The 22,140-nt window shown below is 42.4% G+C and overlaps 1 protein-coding gene across 1 annotated transcript in view; it reads right to left on the bottom strand.

Moving 5' to 3' along the window:
- The window catches only part of LOC115155941 (anion exchange protein 3-like), a 112,043-nt gene that overhangs the window by 33,195 nt on the left and 56,708 nt on the right, over nucleotides 1-22,140 (bottom strand). Inside the window, 4 exon segments of the mRNA XM_029703048.1 lie at nucleotides 10,560-10,771; nucleotides 19,612-19,820; nucleotides 20,405-20,664; nucleotides 21,624-21,777. Coding sequence (XP_029558908.1) covers nucleotides 10,560-10,771; nucleotides 19,612-19,820; nucleotides 20,405-20,664; nucleotides 21,624-21,777 — 835 coding nt within the window.

Genomic DNA, 22,140 nt, shown 5'->3' with positions numbered 1-22,140 from the left:
GCTGCAACACAGTCGACCACAAGCTTCCTCCAGTAGCTACGGTCACTAGCAAGGTTTGCAATTTGATGTGGTTGTGAATGATCAATAGGTGACTCTTCTATGGGCCCATTAGTAACCCTTGTCCCTTCTCTTTTGTATGTCTGGGAATGCTCTGTAGCTAGGGTCCTCCCTGTGGCTCAGTTGGTAGAGCATGGTGTTTGCAACGCCAGCATGGTGTGTGCAACGCCAGGGTTGTGGGATTCCCACAGGGGGCCAGTCCAAAAAAAATAACAATAAATAAATTTAAAAAATGAAGAAAAAAAATGCATGAAATGAAATGTATGCATTCACTACTGTAAGTCGATCTGGATAAGAGCGTCTGCTAAATGACTAAAATGTAAATGTAAATATCCCTTAGGTAACCTGCTTGTGGCCCCTATATGAACCCAGTAGAAGGTGTAATGTATATTCAGTATGTATTACCTGTCCCCTTTCTCCCTCTTTCACTCTCTGATGAGCTCTTTGGATCCATTCTGGTCGTCATTGGACACCAGTGCAACACTGTCATTGCAACCAGCACCGAGATAACTCGCAGCACTACTGCAGAAGTGTCCAAATCCAATGCCAGTCATAAAAACAACAGTATAGTTTGTCAATGGGATATCTTTGCACTCCAGTAAAGGAGGGGCCCAGGACCAAACGGGGGCCACATGATCAATAGTTTAGCAGTAGAGAGGGTTCCAATTCACCCATGACCCAGAACTTGAGTAAGCTTTGATTTCCCCACCTCCACTGCCAGGCCAACCAATCATTGGCAGAAATTAGCTTGTATTTATCGCTCCATACAATCAATAAAAACAACTCTGAATTCTCACTAATCAATTACCAATGTCAGGGCTTTCCACCAAAAGGGTTGAGTGCTACTCCTCCACTTTAGACTCACATTCTCCATTCGTTAGTATGGAAAAATCTACAGTTGCTCTGAAGTACATGAGTGAATGGGAACTCTTATGTATTTCAGCAAATGGAGCCATATATAGCCATGGGAATCAATGTAAGCTGAAATGTATGTCAATGGAAAAACAATAAATCAAATACTAACTAGCTGTATCTATAGTCATACTTTATCTCAGGCATACATGAATGAGAACAAGGTACTGTATATGCTTCTAAGGATAAAACAGATTCTAATATTGGCAAATATGAGCCTTATCTGGAAACAGTATACAAAACAAAACAAATATCCAAATTCATGATTCAATCTTCCAGTCACATTTCATAGGCCTCTACGAGAGTAACTACCAGCAACATAACCTATGTACAGTGCATTCGGAAAGTATTCAGACTCCTTGACTTTTTCCACATTTTGTTACATTACAGCCTTATTCTAAAATGGATTTAATAAAACATGTTCCTCATCAATCTACACCCAATACCCCATAATGACAAAGCGAAAACAGGTTTTTAGATTTATTTGCAAATATATTGCAAATAAAAAACATAAAAACCTTTTTTACATAAGTATTCAGACCCTTTGCTATGAGACTCGGAATTGAGCTCAGGTGCATCCTGTTTCCATTGATCATCCTTGAAATGCTTCTACAACTTGGAGTCCACCTATGGTAAATTCAATTGATTGGACATGATTTGGAAAGGCACACACCTGTCTTTATAAGGTCCCACAGTTGACAGTGCATGCCTGAGCAAAAAAGTCGCTGTATCTGCTTGAGGGGGAATGTACACGGCTGTGACTATAACCGAAGAGAATTATCTTTGGAGGTAATACGGTCGGCATTTTATTGTGAGGTATTCTAGGTCGGGTGAACAAAAGGACTTGAGTTCCTGTATGTTATCACAATCACACCCTGAGTAGTTAATCATGAAACATACACCCCCGCCCTTCTTCTTCCCGGAGAGATATTTATTCCTGTCTGCGTGATGAACTGAGAACCCAACTGGTTGTACGGACTCAGACAATAAATCCCAAGAGAGACATATTTCTGTGAAACAAAGTATGTTACAATCCCTGATGTCTCTCTGGAAGGAAATCCTCGCAATGAGCTCGTCAACTTTATTATCCAAAGTCTGAACATTAGCAAGTAATATACTCGGAAGCAGTGGGTGGTGTGCGTGCCTCCTGAGTCGGACTAGAAGTCCACTCCGAGCACCTCTTCTCTGCCGGCGATGTTTTGGGTCAGCCTCTGGAATCAGTCCATCTGAAAGAAGATTCTCTGGTCTGCTGAAGCCAAGATTGAAATCTTTGGCCTTAATGCCAAGCGTCACGTCTGGAGGACACCTGGCACCATCCCTACGGTGAAGCTTGGTGGAGGCAGCATCATCCTGTGGAGATGTTTTTCAGCAGCAGGGACTGGGAGACCAGTCAGGATCGGAGCAAAGTACAGAGAGATCTTTGATGAAAATCTGCTCCAGAGCGCTCAGGACCTCAGACTGGGGCAAAGGTTCACCTTCCAACAGGATAATGACCCCAAGCACAGCACACAAGACAAAGCAGGAGTGGCTTAGGGACAAGTGTCTGAATGTCCTTGAGTGGCCCAGCTTAAGCCCCAACTTGAACCGGATCCAACACCTCTGGAGAGACCTGAAAATAGCTGTGTAGCAACGCTTCCCATCCAACCTGACAGAGCATGAGAGGATCTGCAGAGAAGAATGGGAGAAACGCCCCAAATACAGGTGTGCCTAGCTTGTAGCGTAAAACCCAAAAATTATTTTCTCTCTCATGGCTAACTACCAGGAAGCAAGAAAAGAGGTTGAGTGGGCGGAGATCTTATATTGATGACAGCTCTTTGAATTGCCTATGTCAAGAAATGTGGATGCAATGCGCAGCGTTGCAGTAAAATCATCTCACGAAAATCTGTTGATACACAAAGCAATTCAAACAATAGTAAAATTGCATAAATTACATCCAATTGTTTAACACATTTCCCATTTGGCATGTCTGTTATGATGCAGCCCAGTCCCGTGTGGCTCAGTTGGTAGAGCATGGTGTTTGCAACGCCAGGGTTGTGGGTTCGATTCCCACGGGGGACCAGTACGGAGAAGAAAAAAAAAAATGTGTGAAATGTATGCGTTCACTACTGTAAGTCGCTCTGGATAAGAGCGTCTGCTAAATGACTAAAATGTAAAAATGTAAAATGCAGTTCACAGCAGCACTGACGGATGTGTTGACACGGAAACTGCGTCAGAGTTTTGAATGACCCTTTCCCCCCCTTTTGTTCCACGCTGGCTGAAGACCTAGCTAGCCAGTAACTAGTAAACACCAGACACAGATGAAAGGGTAGACATATAAGTATCTTTGCCATGGATGAATAGTTTAAACTTTTAATTATATTTTCTGACACCATACATTCAAATTTTGGCAGCAATAGAGTAGCTATCTACCGTAGCTGTCACGATACTCTAGAAATGCAGGAGGGGTGAAGTCAAGTGCAGGAGACCAAAGGTACGTGAAACACGTTTAATATATATCCAGTCCAAAAGTGCCGAACACAAGGAAAGGAACAAGGAATCCAAAACAGGCAAAATAACACCCGAACATAGTCGGGACACAGCCCAGGGAAACCCGTACTTGCGAGAACAAACAAGGCAGAAAAAAACAATCCCCAAACCTCACGACAGCAAACACAAACAATCCCGCACAACCCTAAACCAAGAAAGACAGACTAAATACCCCCACTAACGAACTAACTCAAAACAGGTGCTAACAGACATCACCAAATGAAAAGGGGATCGGTGGCAGCTAGTAGGCCGGCGACGACGACTGCCGAGCGCCGCCTGAACGGGGAGAGGCGCCACCTTCCGTAGACGTTGTGACAGTAGCTATATAAACCACGCCCCTCCACAAATACGCCTTCGCCAATGTTGGTTACAAGGCGGTAGTTATTTAAATTAGGTAAGAGAATATCATGTTACCATTGCTGTATTAAAATGAGAATGATGGTGATAATAATCCCACCTCCTGAATCCAAGTGTTTCAAATGGGGGAGGGGACCAGTAACTTTATGATCAAACTTAAAGCAAGAGTCATTTTTCATACTTTGGTCATGGTTTCATCCAAATATCATCACATTTCATGAAAAACATGATTTTCACTCTTCATGACCTTTAACACACTGCTTGGCGTAAATACTTATTTTGCAGAGAGCCTTGCCTTTCAAGTGAATTGTAGAGTTACCACCCATGACTGTATTTGATATTGACAGAGACATGGTTGTTGCATTCAGCCAGTTTCAAAATCTTCACCAAGTGAGATCCTGATCGAATATGTTATCATTAAAACACAATTATTTAACACAGAACAATATGTATTTCATAAGGCCTTATTTAGAGGGCCTACACTCTTAACATAACAATTAACTCTGTAAGTGTTGAATTAACGCTTACTGGTTTAACATAATCTCAGTGTTGGTGTTAATAACCAGAGTTGAAACAAAGCCACACCCACCATTATCATATTTCCCAGGATGCTGTATTGCAGGTTGAGTTTCACAACTGTTAGTTTCAATATCTATGTTTTGATTGATTTATTAAACTTATGCTTCCCAAATATAAATGATTAATATTTTCTAAACTAATCCAATTATGTTACTTGGATTTATTGCACCCATTACTGAAATGGTTGTTCCAGTTTAGATGCTTTAGGTAGGTCTCATATTGCATTCTTCCTGACCTTGGCAGACATTCTGAATCCAGGTTGCGGGTGATAAAACGTTCCAAAAATTGGTTATGCCCACGCTGGCTGGATTTCAATAGGAATTACACATATATGTGTCAGGTTCTGTAAATAACCCAACATGTTGTGTTGTTCAGATTACCCAAACATGAGTTAATTTAACCATCAATTGGGTTTTCATTCATTTAATTCATTGACTTTTAACAAACTCATACACTTCTGTAAGCTTCATTAAAGCTTCAAAAGTGTTAGTGTTTGACCGTAACATGTAAAAACAATTCAACAGAACTGATGAACCGGAATTACATTTACACTCACATGTGGCCAAAAACAACTTCCTGAAAGTCACACCCCTACTAAGCCATGCCTTCAGTCTTCTAATCTGACCCGCTGGGTCATATCTCAATAACCCAGCATCAACAAACCAACCTTGCTCTTTTTAAAAATGCCTGCAACCCAGCAGTTGGGTCATCCAAACAACCCAGTAGTTTTTTTGTGTAAGCCCTTAAAGTAAGGCTTATGAAATACATTGTAATGGGTTAAATAATTAAATGTCTCTATGATAACATATTCACTTATGGACTTCACCGAGTGAGATCCTAAGACTGAAAATGGATGAATGCAACAAGCACTAAGCAGTGTGTTAAATCAACACTGTTCAGTGTCTACCTGGGTCCACACTTTCAGAGTTAATTTAACACAATTTGTTGTAAAGTGTTGTCCATTCTTCCATGGCCACACACTGCTTCCCTTGGGGGGGTGGGAGCCCTGGTACTTACGGAGGTGCTCCAAGGGGTCTGGGTTCTCAGGGGACCCCATGTGGTCATGGATGGACTCCAGCAGGTCATAGTCATCGAAATCAAAAACAAACTCCTCAAAGTCCTCCAAGCCCACCATGTTGAACTTAGAGGCGTGGCGCACAACAGGGGGACACTGGGGTGAGGTGTCCAATGTCCCTGGTCGGTGAACGTTGGTGGTTGCCTTGGTGTTGGTCCCTTCTGAATAGGGGTGTTTGTCTCCAATCACCTACTCCGAAGAGGGGGCTAGTGGTCCCTTGTTAACTTGCCCCACGGGGTCTGTCATCTCTTGGGTCGGCGCCGGTGTCTGTGGTGCCTTCTCCCCACCCTGCTCCAGGTGGGCGCCCTGCTCATCCAGGGTTCTGGCAATCTCTCTCCTGCCGTCTCTCGCCGAGGTGTTGGTGTTAGCTGTCAGCCAAGCCTGGGCGTCTTCTGTGTTATTCGTCAGAAACAGGAGCTGGAGCACAAGCAAAGCTGGAGTAGTGGCTGCTGGTTACCAAAACGCTATGTCCACTCTGCCGACTACTGTGTAACACAGACACAGAGGTACAGTCACATACAGACAAACAGTAGGCATACTGCTGTTACACAGCATGGTACTCTGCTTTGGAGCAGTAGCCTGTCTCCAGCACAGGTCTCCATGGAAACTGTGATTATTTCTAATGGTGTGCCACTCTTCGCCCACAACGGGTACCTGAGCTGAACACTGACCTTTCCTCAAACCTGTGTTAACAGTGTATGTGTGTGTGTGTGTGTGTGCGTGCGTGCGTGCGTGCGTGCGCGAGCATGTGTTTCACTTGCTTAGAGGCATTCTGAACATAAGCACCAGTTGGTGAAGCTTCAAAACAATCCTGCTCTATAACATTGTCAAGCATAGTCACTAGTAATCCATATCACAACTATGCTCTCTAGCATTACCAAGCAGGGTCACTGGTAACTCACATCAGCCATGTTACTCTCAGTGAATGAACAAGTACACTCTCAGTGGGGCAATGGAACTCAAAGTGAAATGGGCAAGATAGGCCAAATCTCTGTGAACATTTCAAATGGTTATCATGAATGCTATAGTACTAGATTAAAATGCAGTGCTACAGTACATCCTCTGTTTTAACCCTGGATGTTTTAAAGTTATGTCCTGTTAAAAAACTATGCTAGGGCTTTCCATACATAATGCCAGTTAACAATCATCAAACATCAAACCATAACCCTGTACCACATCAAACTATCATTGTAAACCACAAATATACTGCTGTGTGCTGTGACTGAATGACAATATGGACTCGTCGGAGTGGAAAGTGACGGGGAGGAGGTGGAATGGATATGAGCTATAGGATATATGTGCTATAGCCTGACATCTTACTGTCCTATCGCCTACATCTGATAGACTGTCTGTTTCATAGTGGGTGCCCTGTTTCTTGTTCTATTTCCATCTGGTCTGAGCATCTGGTCAATGCTTCCCTTGCTGGGTGGGTAAAAGCAGGAAGGGCCTGGGGCAGGGTTGCTGTCAAGGAGAATCGGCAACTGATCTCTTCTGTTAATTATTGCCCAGGGATCGTGGAATGGGCCAGGGAGTGCTACCCATTTATTTGTCATAAAAATAAAGAGAGTTGCTCACTCTATATATACAGTACCAGTCAAAGGTTTGGACACACCTACTCATTCAAGGGTTTTTCTTTATTTTTTTACTATTTTTATACATTGTAGAATAATAGTGAAGACATCAAAACTATTAAATAACACATATGGAATCATGTGTTAATCAAAAAAGTGTATATTTTATTTTATATTTGAGATTCTTCAAAGTAGCCACCCTTTGCCTTGATGACAGCTTTGCACAATCTTGGCATTCTCTCAATCCAGCTTCATGAGGTAGTCACCTGGAACGGATTTCAATTAACAGGAGTGCCTTGTTAAAAATGTATTTGTGGAATTTCTTTCCTTCTTAATGCGTTTGAGCCAATCAGTTGTGTTGTGACAAGGTAGGGAGGGTATACAGAAGATATAGGCCTATTTGTTAAAAGACCAAGTCCATATTATAGCAAGAACAGCTCAAATAAGCAAAGAGAAATGACAATACATCATTACTTTAAGACATGAAGGTCAGTCAATATGGAAAATATCAAGAACTTTGAAGGTTTCTTCAAGTGCAGTCGCAAAAACCATCAAGCGCTATGATGAAACTGGCTCTCATGAGGACCGCCACAGGAAAGGAAGACAGAGTTACCTCTGCTGCAGAGGATACGTTCATTAGAGTTACCAGCCTCAGAAATTGCAGCCCAAATAAATGCTTCACAGAGTTCAAGTAACAGACACATCTCAACATCAACTGTTCAGAGGAGACTGTGTGAATCTGGCCTTCATGGTCAAATTTCTTCAAAGAAACCACTACTAAAGGACACCAATAATAAGAAAATACTTTCTTGGGCCAAGAAACATGAGCAATGGACATTAGACAGGTGTAAATCTGTCCTTTGGTGTGATGAGTACACATTTGAGATTTTTGGTTCCAACCTTGAACGGATGATCTCCAGACTAGTTGCCACCGTGAAGCATGGAGGAGGAGGTGTGATGGTGCTTTGCTGGTGACACTATCTGTGATTTATTTAGAATTCCAGAAACATAACCAGCATGGCTACCAAAGGATTCTGCGGTGATACGCCATCCCATCTGGTTTGCACTTAGTGGGACTATCATTTGTTTTTCAACAGGACAATGACCCAACACACCTCCAGACTGTGTAAAGGTTATTTGACCAAGAAGGAGAGCAATGGAGTGCTTCATCAGATGATCTGGCCTCCACAATCACAGTCAACCCAATTGAGATGGTTTGGACCACAGAGTGAAAGAAAAGCAGCCAACAACTGCACAGCATATGTGGGAACTCCTTCAAGACTGTTAGAAAAGCATTCCAGGTGAAACTGGTAGACAGAATGCCAAGAGTGCGCAAAGCTGTCATCAAGGTAAAGGGTGGCTACTTTGAAGAATCTAAAATCTAAAATATATTTCAATTTGTTTAACACTTTTTTGGTTACTACATGATTCCATATGTGTTGTTTTGGTGTCTTCACTATTATTCTACAATGTAGAAAATAGTAAAAAAGAAAGAAAAACCCTTGAATGAGTAGGTGTGTCCAAACTTTTGACTGGTACTGTATATAAACAACATACCTTAAATAGAATAATACACAGATAATATTATTAGACAGATGTGTAATATATTTTTACATCAATAATGCCCTAAAATTGCATTTTTCTCTACACTTTTTCCCTTCAGGAACATGCTCTACGGCAGGGTTCCCCCACTGTCTCCCAAGTTATTATAATTTTGGAAATATATTGCAAAATATTCCCACGCATAATAGAGAGATATGTGATAGTATACAAATGTAAACAAGGTTTGAAATGATTATGTTTAAGTCAAATATTATATCTATTTGAGATTCTTGCGGTGAATTTGTAGTCAACAAATTATTTGTAATCATGTTCCGGCCCCCTGACCTTCCATTTAAGAAAAAATCTGCCCGCGGCTGAATCTAGTTGATGAACCCTGATCTACAATAATACAGTACCTCTCTCTCTCTGGACTGCAGAACTGAGAGACAGCTGCAAAAACAGATCACGTGACTCGTAACGTTGCTGGATGCAGGCCTCAGTCTTCTCCGTTGTCAGTGAATGCATGATTCACAAATCTTGCGAACTGTGGATAAATGAATTGTCTTATTGAAAGCGTACGTCCGAATGAGCTATTTTGTATCAGTTTTAAGTCAGGAAATGTGTACTTTTCCACCTAAAATATTTGTGTTATTTCATATCATTATTTTATGTCACCAACTACCGCAACAGCAGAGATGGGTAACAACTGCATGAGTGACCTCGTGGGGGAAACGTCACGATATGCCTTTATATGGAGTTTGATGTCACTGATGAAAAAAAGTAGAAGTATTGAGGATACTGAAAGCAGCAATATGTAACTTTTTGGGAAACCCAACAAAATTCACATAGAAATGTGAGTTATAGATCTGTCATTCTCATTGAAAGCAAGTCTAAGAAAAGGTTCTGTTCTGTTCTATGTGAGCTATTGGTCTGGAGCCCCAACCCATCCCCAGCATCAACAGACTGGTGGTACAGTTGTGGCAATTGCGCTCCAATGCCTACAAATGAGGAATGTTTGTGCTGCAGGGAATTCTAATGTGACTACAATTGTTACAGACATGGAGTAACTTATTGAATGGACAGTTATCCAACTGGTAAGTAGCTAAACTTTACTTTAATGAATTATCACTTATCATAAACTTCTATGAGCGGACCATTAGTTGGTTTATGTTTTCACATTAGCCCAAACCACTATATAGCCTATATTAATTTCTCACAATGTTTTTGGGATATTCTATTCAGCAATATAAGGTCACACAATGTCTATTATCTCCTCAATCCCCTTTGTCATAAATACAGTGCATTCGGAAAGTATTCAGACCCCTTGACTTTTTCCACATTTTGTTACGTTACAACAGTGGCTGTTTTTAACCCAGCATTTTATTTTTGTGTACTGTGGCATTAGTGCATCATGCTGTGTGTGGGATAAGTGATTTATGATTGATATTTTATCCCTGTACTTTTATCCCTTCAATCTTCCACCGCAGAACAACTGGGAAGGCAACTGGAGCATGGAGCAACCTGTTTTTGTGAGGTATGAAGGATGCTGACTGGGTTTTGTCCTCCCTGTCCGTCAAGGTGCAGATTCTGGAACCGAGAGTTTGGGTAAAATGTATTTACTAAGTTCCAAGTCGCAAGGTATGGCCTAGGTTAATTTGAACCAGCACAAACAAAAAATGGTATACCTTTCAGAAAACAGGGGCTAAGCCATGCATGGGTGGTCAACCCTCCTCCAGGAGCTGGTGTGCAGGCTTTTGCTCCAGCCCTACATAAATACACCTGATTCAGCCAATCAAGGTACCGAGAAGCAGAAGATTAGTAGAATCATGTGTGTCTGATTAGGGCTGCTGGGGGTCAGCTCTCCAGCACGATGGTTGGCTAGAGTGGTTGATTTGGGGACTTGTCCATTCTCTCTGTTTATGTGTGTGTGTGTGTCTTACTTTTCATGTCGTCCAGATCAGCGCTAGCCAGCATCTCAGCCTCAGCGTCGTCAGTGGGCACCTTCTGGTACACAGCTGTTTCCATGGTCGTCATACTGCCGATGCAGATGCGCTCCCGCAGGTCGTAACTGGTCCTCGGTGCAGGGTGGAGGGGATTCCTTCTGAACCAGCCACAGGGGGTCACGCTAGGGGGGTCCACAGAGGGGGGGCACCTGGGGAGGGGAGGACAGTGGGGTTCACTTGAGTATGTGTGAAAATCCATCGTAGAGATTCTTCCAACATTTGCTTTAGAAGTATGTCTGGTAATCTGTAATCCATTGCATCAACTATCATGAAGGACAAACAGCCATAAACCATTACACAGCGGTGCTTTTTATCCAAAAGTATTAGAACTCGAGTATCTACTTTCGACTTTTTCTTCTTCAAAAATGAACATTAGCTCAGCCTATACAAGCAAACATCTTGACTGGCACACGCACACACAGTATAAATAATCTGGGAGCGGTCAGATTGTTGGACGTAGTGTAGTCCATCTTGCAACAGAGGGCGCCAGAACACAGCACAGCACCACAATATCTTCACCACAACACTGGCTTCCTCACAGGGTGAGTCTTTGGCTGCTTTCACTCAGGCAACGATAGCGTAACAGTACATGACATTGTTACTACGTTTCTTGTTCACTGCAGCAATAATAAATCAGTGAGATTAACCGCCCTGTAGAGGGGAGAGACAATAACTGGTTTGTGTTCATTAGGCTCCAAATGGAAGAAAAACTAATTTACAATAAAAAAATGCTCATGTTTCTTTTCTGTTGCAAAATGTTTTGCTACGTTGTGCCCTAATGAATATGATCCTGGGCTCCACACAGTTCCACCTCCCAGGATGCTTCCATACATTATTCAAACCATTACCAAATAATTCATATTCTCATAGCTGTTTGTGTTTATGAGCCAGATACGTTTACTCATACAGTACAGATCATATCTAGGGTACGTGCCCCCCGAGACATGATTGTGACAGGCACACTTTGGCCATTTGAGACACATACAGTGTGTGCCTTGCAAAAGTATTCAGACCCCTTGGATTTTTTCAGTTTCTTGTGTTGCAAAGTGGTAATATTAAATATTTTTTTATCAACAATTTACACCAAATACTCTGTAATGTCAAAGTGGAAGAAAACAATATTTATTTTTTAAAAATGTAACAAAAAATTAATTAGTTGCATAATTATTCAATTCCCTGGGTGCATACATATTAGAAACACCTTTGGCAGCAAGTCTTCTGTGAGTCTTCTTGGGTAACTCTCAAAGAGCTTTGCACACCTGGATTGTGCAATATTTGCCTATTATGCTATTCCAAATTATTCAAGGTCTTTCAAGATGTTGGGGATCATGGCTGTACAGCAATTTTCAAGTCTTACCATAGATTGTCAAGCAGATTTAAGTCAAAACTGTAACTTGGCCTCTGTCTTCTTGGTTCTTATTCACTGTCTTCTTGGTAAGCAACTCCAGTGTATATTTGTCCTTCTGTTGTAGGTTATTGTCCTTCTGAAAGGTAAATTAATCTCCCAGTGTCTGGTTTAAAGCAGACTGAAGCAGGTTTTGCTCGAGGATTTTGTCTGTGCTGAGCCAAATCCTGAAAAACTCCCAAGTATTCGCCGATGACAAGCATACCCATATCATGATGCAGCCACCACCATGCTTGAAAATAAGGAGGCAGTGTCTCAGTGGTGTGTTAGATTTGCCCCAAACATAGGGCTTTGAATATAGGCCAAAACATTTATTCCATTTGTATATTTGTGTTCATTGTTTCACTTCATTTAGGTCATAATTGTGGAGTCACTACAATGCTGTTGATCCATCCTCAGTTCTCTCCCATCACAGCTATTGAACTCTGTAGCAGCCCTACAATCACCAATGGCCTCATTGTAATATCCCTGAGCAGTTTAATTCCTGTCCTGCAGCTCAGTTCAGAAGGACGACAATATCTTTGAGGTGTCTTGGTGGTTTAATACATAATGCACAGCATAATTATTAACTAAACCATGAAGATTAAAGATTTGTTATTGTTAGCCATCAACCAATCACTGCCCTTTTTTATGAGGCATTTGAAAAGCACCCTGGTCTTTGTAGTTGAATCTGTGCTTGAAATTAAATGCTTGACTGAGGGACCTTACAGTGCCTCCAGAAAGTATTCAGACCCCTTGACTTTTCCACATTGTTAGATTACAGCCTTATTCTAAAATGTATTAAATTGTTTTTTCCCATCAATCTACACACAATACCCCATAATGACAAACCAAAAACAGGTTTTTAGAAATGTTACCACATTTATAAAAAACTTTAAAACTAAAATATCACATTTACATAAGTATTCAGACCCTTTACTCAGTATTTTTGTTGAAGCATCTTTGGCAGCAATTACAGCCTCGAGTCTTCTTGGGTATGACACTACAAGCTTGGCACACCTGTATTTGGGGAGTTTCTCCCATTCTTCTCTGCAGATCCTCTCAAGCTCTGTCAGGTTGGATGGGGAGTGTTGCTGCACAGCTATTTTCAGGTCTCTCCAGAGATGTTCGATCGGGTTCAAGTCCGGGCTCTGGCTGAGCCACTCAAGGACATTCAGAGACCTAACCCGAAGCCACTCCTGCATTGTCTTGGCTGTGTGCTTAGGGTTGTTGTCCGGTTGGAAGATGAACCTTCGCCCCAGTCTGAGGTCCTGAGCGCTCTGGAGCAGGTTTTCATCAAAGATCTCTCTGTACTTTGCTCCATTCATCTGTGCCTCAAACCTGAATACTCTTCCAGTCCCTGGTACAGAAAAACATCCCCACAGCATGATGCTGCCACCACCATGCTTCACCGTAGGGATGGTGGCAGGTTTCCTCCAGATGTGTCGCTTGGCATTCAGGCCAAAGAGTTCAATCTTGGTTTCATCAGACCATAGAATCTTGTTTCTCATAGTCTAAGAGTCATTAGGTGCCTTTTGGCAAACTCCACGCGGGCTGAGGAGTGGCTTCTGTCTGGCAAGTCTATGATAAAGGCCTAATTGGTGGAATGCTGCAGAGATGGTTGTCCTTCTGGAAGGTTCTCCCATCTCCACAGAAGAACTCTAGAGCTCTGTCAGAGTAACCATCGGATTGTTGGTCACCTTCCTGACCAAGGCACTTCTCCCTAGATTGCTCAGTTTGGCCAGGCAGTCAGCTCTAGGAAGAGTCTTGGTGTTTCCAAACTTCTTCCACTTAAGAATGATGGAGGCCACTGTGTTCTTGGAGACCTTCAATGCTGCAGAAATGTTTTGGTACCCTTCCCCAGATCTGTGCCTCGACCTAATCCTGTCTCAGAGCTCTACAGACAATTCCTTCGACCTCATGGCTTGGTTTTTGCTCTGACATGTACTGTCAACTGTGGGACCTTATATAGATAGGTGTGTCCCTTTCCAAATCATTTCCAATAAATTGAATTTACCACAGATGGACTCCTATCAAGTTGTAGAAACATCTCAAGGTTGATCAATAGAAACAGGATGCACCTGAGCTCAATTTGGAGTCTTATAGCAAAGGGTATGACTATTTATGCAAATAAGGTATTTCTGATTGTTATTTGTAATAAATTTGCAAAAATGTCTAGAAATCTGTTTTCGCTTTGTCACTATGGGGTATTGTGTGTAGATTGATGAGGATTATTTTTATTTAATCCATTTTAGAATAAGGCTGTAACGTAACATGTACATTTTTATGTGATTTGTTAAGCCACATTTGACTCATGAACTAATTTAGGCTTGCCAAAACAAAGGGACTGAATACTTAGGCAACAACTATATTTTAGTTATAAAAAAATATGAATAAAAAAATATATATACATTTCTTCCACTGACATTACAGAATATTTTGTGTATATTGTTGACGAAAAAAATGACAATTAAATCCATTTTAATCCAACTGTGTAACACAATAAAATGTTAAGCTCTGCGGCCAGCTAGCTCCGCCCTCATCTTCAGGACTTGTATCCGTGCTGCTGTGCTGTTTGTTACTACCTGGCTATCTGCCAAACATTTCGGTTTATACTTTTAATACACTTACCAACGTCTTCCTTTTTTCCTCGCTCAACTTTTTTCCTTTAACTTTTTCACCCCTGATGCTTTATTTGGACATGGTTCTACAGGACCTCCACCAGCTGAAAAAGCTAAGTCGTAACATTAACATCAGCACTATGCCATCCAATTGCAGTCGCTGTACTCATAATATACACAGTAAATATTGCCTTATGGTGAGAGTAGACGTATTGCAAGCACAGCTTCAGATGCAATCGTTAGGCAAGTGCAATTTACAGTGGGGGAAAAAAGTATTTGATCCCCTGCTGATTTTGTGCGTTTGCCCACTTACAAAGAAATGATCAGTCTATAATTTTAATAGTAGGTTTATTTGAACAGTGAGAGACAGAATAACAACAACAAAAATTCAGAAAAACGCATGTCAAAAATGTTATAAAATGATTTGCATTTTAATGAGGGAAATAAGTATTTGACCCCTCTGCAAAACATGACTTAGTACTTGGTGGCAAAACCCTTGTTGGCAATCACAGAGGTCAGACGTTTCTTGTAGTTGGCCACCAGGTTTGCACACATGTCAGGGGGGATTTTGTCCCACTCCTCTTTGCAGATCTTCTCCAAGTCATTAAGGTTTCGAGGCTGACGTTTGGCAACTCGAACCTTCAGCTCCCTCCACAGATTTTCTATGGGATTAAGGTCTGGAGACTGGCTAGGCCACTCCAGGACCTTAATGTGCTTCTTCTTGAGCCACTCCTTTGTTGCCTTGGCCGTGTGTTTTGGGTCATTGTCATGCTGGAAGACCCATCCACGAGCAATTTTCAATGCCCTGGCTGAGGGAAGGAGGTTTTCACCCAAGATTTGACGGTACATGGCCCCGTCCATCGTCCCTTTGATGCGGTGAAGTTGTCCTGTCCCCTTAGCAGAAAAACACCCCCAAAGCATAATGTTTACACCTCCATGTTTGACGGTGTAGATGGTGTTCTTGGAGTCATAGGCAGCATTCCTCCTCCTCCAAACACGGCGAGTTGAGTTGATGTCAAAGAGCTCCATTTTGGTCTCATCTGACCACAACACTTTCACCAGTTGTCCTCTGAGTTGTTCATTGGCAGACTTCAGACGGGCCTGTATATGTATTCTTGAGCAGGGGGACCTTGCGGGCGCTGCAGGATTTCAGTCCTTCACGGCGTGTTGTGTTACCAATTGTTTTCTTGGTGACTATGGTCCCAGCTGCCTGGAGATCATTGACAAGATACTCCCGTGTAGTTCTGGGCTGATTCCTCACTGTTCTAATGGTCATTGCAACCCCACGAGGTGAGATCTTGCATGGAGCCCCAGGCCAAGGGATATTGACAGTTCTTTTGTGTTTCTTCCATTTGCGAATAATCGCACCAAATGTTGTCACCTTCTCACCAAGCTGCTTGGCGATGGTCTTGTAGCCCATTACAGCCTTGTGTAGGTCTACAATCTTGTCCCTGACATCCTTGGAGAGCTCTTTGGTCTTGGCCATGGTGGAGAGTTTGGAATCTGATTGATTGATTGCTTCTGTGGACAGGTGTCTTTTTTACAGGTAACAAGCTGCGGTTAGGAGCACTCCCTTTAAGAGTGTGCTCCTAATCTCAGCTCGTTACCTGTATAAAAAGACACCTGGGAGCCAGAAATCTTTCTGATTGAGAGGGGGTCAAATACTTATTTCCCTCATTAAAATGCAAATCAATTTATACAAGTTTTGACATGCGTTTTTCTGGATATTTTTGTTGTTATTCTGTCTCTCACTGTTCAAATAAACCTACCATTAAAATTATAGACTGATCCTTTCTTTGTCAGTTGGCAAACGTACAAAATCAGCAGGGGATCAAATACTTTTTTCCCCCACTGTAAGTGTAGGAAAGGATGAAACAGTGTTTGTGCCACCAGTAAGTACAGATAGTAGTAGACATCCCCCTGCACAGTCCCTGCAGCCGAACACATTTCTCAAGGCTTCTGCAAAGAAATGGTGTTGGCGTGCTCAACCGGTGTCGCTCATTCAGCCAACAAACTTTCAACCTCCCCATTATGCAACAAGTCTGAGTCAGAGGCCGCGCCTTCTCAGGTCTCTCCTCCACCCATTACGGGGTCTGAGCCGCCGAAGCCTCCCACCATTCGCTCTGACAAATTGAAAACCCTAGTCATTGGCAATATCCAGCCATACACTGTGTTTACCAGAGGGCAGGGCTACCGACGTAAAGGCTAATCTGAAGATGGTGCTGGCTAAGGCTAAAACTGGCGAGTGTAGAGAATATAGGGATATTGCTTTCCACGTTGGCACCAACAATGTTGGGATGAAACAGTCAGAGGTCACCAAGCTCAACATAACTTCAGTGTGTAAATTAGCTAGAAAGATGTGTCCGCATCGAGTAATTGTCTCTGGCCCCCTCCCAGTTAGGGGGAGTGATGAGCTCCACAGCAGTCTCACAACTCAATCGCTGGTTGAAAACTGTTTTCTGCCCCTCCCAAAAGATAGAATTTGTAGATAATTGGCCCTCTTTCTGGGACTCACCACAAACAGGACCAAGACTGGCCTGATGAGTAGTGACGGACTCCATCCTGGATGGAGGGGTGCTCTCATCTTATCTATCAACATAGACAGGGCTCTAACTCCTCTCGCTCCCCAATGAGATAGGGTGCAGGCCAGGCTGTTAGCCAGCCTGCCAGCTTAGTGGAGTCTGCCACTAGCACAGTCAGTGTAGTCAGCTTAGCTATCCCCATTGAGACTGTCTGTGCCTCAATATAGGTTGAGCAAAACTAAACATGGCGATGTTCGCCTTACCAATCTCATTGGAATAAAGACCTCCTCCATTCCTGTAATTATTGAAAGAGATTGTGATATCTCACATCTCAAAATAGGGCTACATAATGTTAGATCCCTCACTTCCAAGGCAGTCATAGTCAATTAACTAATATTGATGTGATTGGCCTGACTGAAACATGTCTCAAGCCTAATGAATTTACTGTGTTAAATGAGGCCTCACCTCCTGGTTACACTAGTGACCATATCCCCCGCGCATCCTGCAAAGGCAGAGGTGTTAACATTTACGACAGCAAAAAAAAAACCAAAAAACATCATCATCTTTTGAGAATCTAGTCATGAAATCTATGCAGCCTACTCAATCACTTTTTATAGCTACTGTTTACAGGCCACCTGGGCCGTATACAACGTTCCTCACTGAGTTCCTTGGAATCCTATTGACCTTGTGTAGTCATGGCAGATAATATTCAAATTTTTGATGACTTTAATATTCACATTGAAATGTCCACAGACACACTCCAAAAGGCTTTCGGGGCCATCATCAACTCCGTGGGTTTTGTCCAACATGTCTCCGGACCCTGGATCTAGTTTTGTCCTGTGGACTGGCTGACTTTTTCCTCATAATCCTGGACTATCGGATCAACATCTTATTACGTTTGCAATCGTAACAAATAATCTGCTCAGACCCCAACCAAGGATCATCAAAAGATTCCTAGATGCCATTCCAGACTCCCTCCACCTACCCAAGGACGTCGGAGTACAAAAATCGATCAACCACCTAACAGGATCTAAATTTAACTTTGCGTAATACTCTAGATGCAGTCGCACCCCTAAAAACAAAAAACATTTGTCACAAGAAATTTGCTCCCTGGTATACAGAAAATACCTGAGCCCTGAAGCAATCTTTCAGAAAATTGTAACGAAAATGGCACTCCACTAAATTGGAAGTCTTCGACTAGCTTGGAAAGACAGAACCGTGCAATATTGAAGAGCCCTCACTGCTGCTCGGTCCAACCTAATTGAGGAGAATAAGAACAAATCTAAAATCGTATTTTTGATACTGTCGCAAAGCTAACTAAAAAGCAGCATTCAACAACAGAGGATGGCTTTTACTTCAGCAGTGATGAATTCATGAACTTCTTCAATGAACTTCATTATCATTAAAAATGTCATGATTATTAGAAAGCTAATTACGGACTCCTCTTTGAATCTGTGTATTTCTCCAAAGTTCAGTTGTCCTGAGTCAGCACAGAAGTGCCAGGACCTAGGATCAATGGAGACACTCAAGTTTTTTAATCCTGTATCTCATGACACATTAATGAAAATAGTCATGGCCTCAACCCTCAAGCTGCATACTGGACTCTATTCCAACTGAACTACTGAAAGAGCTACTTCCTGTGCTTGGCGCTCCTATGTTTAGTCCTGATGTACTGACCTGTTGCACCGTCTACAACCACTGTGATTATTATTTCACTCTGCTGGTCATCTATGAACGTTTGAACATCTTGAAGAACAATCTGGCCTTAATGGCCATGTACCTCCACCCAGCACAGCCAGAAGAGGTCTGGCCACCACCCAAAGCATGGTTCCTCCCTTTCTAGGGAGTTTTTCCTAGCCACAGTGGTTCTACATCTGTATTGCTCGCTGTTGGGGGTTTTAGGCTGGGTTTCTGTATAGCACTTTGTGACATCTGCTGATGTAAAAAGGGCTTTAAAAATATGTTTGATTGATTGATTGAAGAAATCCAAGGGGTCTGAATACTTTTGCAAGGCACTGTAAATGCTTTGATGTTTTTAGATGTTCACTTAAAAACAGAAATCTACTGGAATTGGGCATAATGAGCATTGACTGTTTTGAAGTGTACAAAATGAATAGCATTGTAGGACGAGCTGGTATTTGCATTGTTTGATGAGATCTTTAAAGATCTTAAAATGTTGAGTACGGACCTCTGTCACACAAAACAAATATTGTAGGCACTGTACTATTTTAGTGCACTTCAGTTTTGCGATTTCTTAATGTATAATTTATTATGCATATAATCTAGTTAGTAACATCCTAGTTTCACCTCGTGCCATACGGCGAGGTGTGTTAACAAAATATGAAGTGTTGGATTATTACTGGATATCGTAGTGAACAATACAATTGCCTGATTTGAAATTACTAATTGTTTCACACCACAGCCAATATACTGTCTATTGTCTTGCTAGCTACTGGGCCCACCTGTTGTTGGACTCTTCATCACCTTCCTCATCCTCCGGTTGCTCCCGAACCTCCTGTTGCTGCTCATCCTCCTCTTCCTCCTCCACCAACACCTCCTCTGCCGTGGCCAGTGTGGCTTTCTCTGGCGGCATATGTTGTTGTTCGCTCTCCATGTGGAAGGAAGTGAAAGGGAGAGCCGGTTCCAAGTCCTCCTCACTCCCCAAGCTAAACTGAGAGGAGACGTAGTTGGTTACAGTGGTCCTAGTACAAGGAATCCCTAACAGCTTCATCTGAAGGTTCAATCTAAAGGCCAGTTGATTGAGTTTAAGTGCCTGGACTGTGAGTGTCAGTTCAAGTCAGGTGCTGTCCTGTCCCAGTCAGGCGATCAAGGTGTTGAACATAGGACTCCTAACTCTCCCTCTCTCTCTTTCTCTCTCTAGGGCACCTGTTAGACTAGTACTTGGCAGATCTTCATCTTTCCTGTGTCAGCTACTGCCCGCTTTTTATTAAAGGTCTCATATTACACAGTAGACCAAAATTCCCAGCCAACTTCACACATCACATGTAGAGCGTGACGGACATTTTTCTCTGGAGTGTCTTTGAAATGAATATACTGAATGAATATATAACAAATTAATATACTAGACTTCTACTTGCAACACTCAAAACATTGTAGCGCACTGTATAAAGAATAAAGGATACAAAACAATAACACACAGCAAATTATCCAGTGTTAAATCAACACTGGGGAATTTGCTGTGCAGGCATTCTGATTGGCCGTCAGACATTATCCCAACTTTCTTTGTTAAATTACCTGTGGTTGGTTGTCAGGCTGCTCAGTGGGCGTGGCCACTTGGTCCCGCTCCTCTGTCTCAGACTCCGCCTCCTCCTCCTCATCTACCTCATGGATGGTGGGCGTGACCTCCGAGGGCGGCATGGAGGTCTTTTTTTTCTTTCGTTTCTTCTTGCGCCGGCGGTCGCTGTCTGTGCTGAGCACCCGCTTGCGTAGGCGCTGGGGCGGTGGCAGGTGGGTGGACAGGGGGTGGTGGGTGTGGTGAAAGGTGTGCCGATGATCTGTGAAAGGGAAAGTAGGAGTTTAAGTGAAAATTATGGCAAAGCATGCCGGCATAGTGCATTGTATTTGTAAGAAGTGCCATGAGTATGTACAGCCCCTTTATAACATCTTACAGGTTGTTTTCAATAAAACGTCACAATATGGTGTAGAGTGTTCGATTTGCCTGCTGTGGGGCAAGCAGACCCGGAACTTCGCTAAAACCATTGACAACTGCGTGCCGTTTTCAAGGGATTGTTAAATAAATGTTAACTATTTGATTGTAATGTCATCACCTCTTGAAGAGCAAAGTCAGACCTACAGATTTCAGATTATTCCATGCGAAACCCTTGCTCACATTTAGCTCTATCATCAGTTATACAGCAAGTAACTGCATGCTTGTGTGTCGGTGTTTGCACCTAGGGCGTATTTGCCGTGGTACTGTTATTTGATGTTTAATTTGCAAGCTACAGGTAGAAACGTTGTACAGTTGGCTGAACATTTAGTGTTAAGTAGACCAAATGTACTTTTTTTTCTCCAACTAGCGCAGTTAAGTAACATGATCCCCTTATCAACATTGTTTTTTTAAGAGTGTTTAATTACGATTGCTGCTGACAGGCATGATATAGGCTACATTGATTGATGGACCATGTCAAATTGGCTAGCTAGCTATTAACAGATCCCTCAATATGGCAAGTTAACAAGCGTACATTCAGGGGATAAGCTACACTATGTCCAAATATTGTTTCATTTGCTTGCCATCTATAGTGGTGATGACAGTAGTCCAACTGACAACTTTACTAGGATGAGGACTGCCGATATCAAGCTCTTTCCAAAAGCATTATACTGGCAGGCTTAAGGAACCCCGACACTGATTTATGTTAGCAAAAACTGTTATAATGCAGACATCCTGGAAACTTTTTCCCTGAGTTCTACAGAAGCATACCGGTATAGAAGTCTACAGATTGGTGAAAGGGCTTACACTCGAAATCCTTTTCGTTGTAGTTGCGGCCCATTTTTTCTCCGCTGCTGAACACGGACTCAGTGATGATGTCCCCGAACCTCTCCACTGATAATGCCTTCTCCCAGTCCTCCTCTTCCTGCTCCTCTGTGGAACCTTCCTCATCCTCCTCCTCCTGTAGTGTAGAGAGAGAGAGAGAGAGAGAGAGAGAGAGAGAGAGAGAGAGAGAGAGAGAGAGAGAGAGAGAGAGAGAGAGAGAGAGAGAGAGAGAGAGAGAGAGAGAGAGAGAGAGAGAGAGAGAGAGAGAATAGGGGAGTTTGTGTATGTTGTCAATGTCAGAAATTCTGCAGTTAACAAGTGGTTTATAGTCAAGCTACATCAACCAAGTTCCTATGTATGTAATTACTCCAATGTATTACAATAGTTACCTAAATAAACCAACTTTCAGTGTGTCAGTGAGTGGTCACAGACAGTGCAGTCCATTCACCATATGTGTTTGTGTGTGTATGTGCATGTGTGTAGGGTAAGTGATAGGAGA

This window comes from Salmo trutta, chromosome 20, assembly GCF_901001165.1.
Source record: "Salmo trutta chromosome 20, fSalTru1.1, whole genome shotgun sequence".
Classification (NCBI taxonomy): Eukaryota; Metazoa; Chordata; class Actinopteri; order Salmoniformes; family Salmonidae; genus Salmo; species Salmo trutta.
Note: the sequence above shows the minus strand (reverse complement) of the source record. Positions and strands in the feature narration are given on the sequence as shown.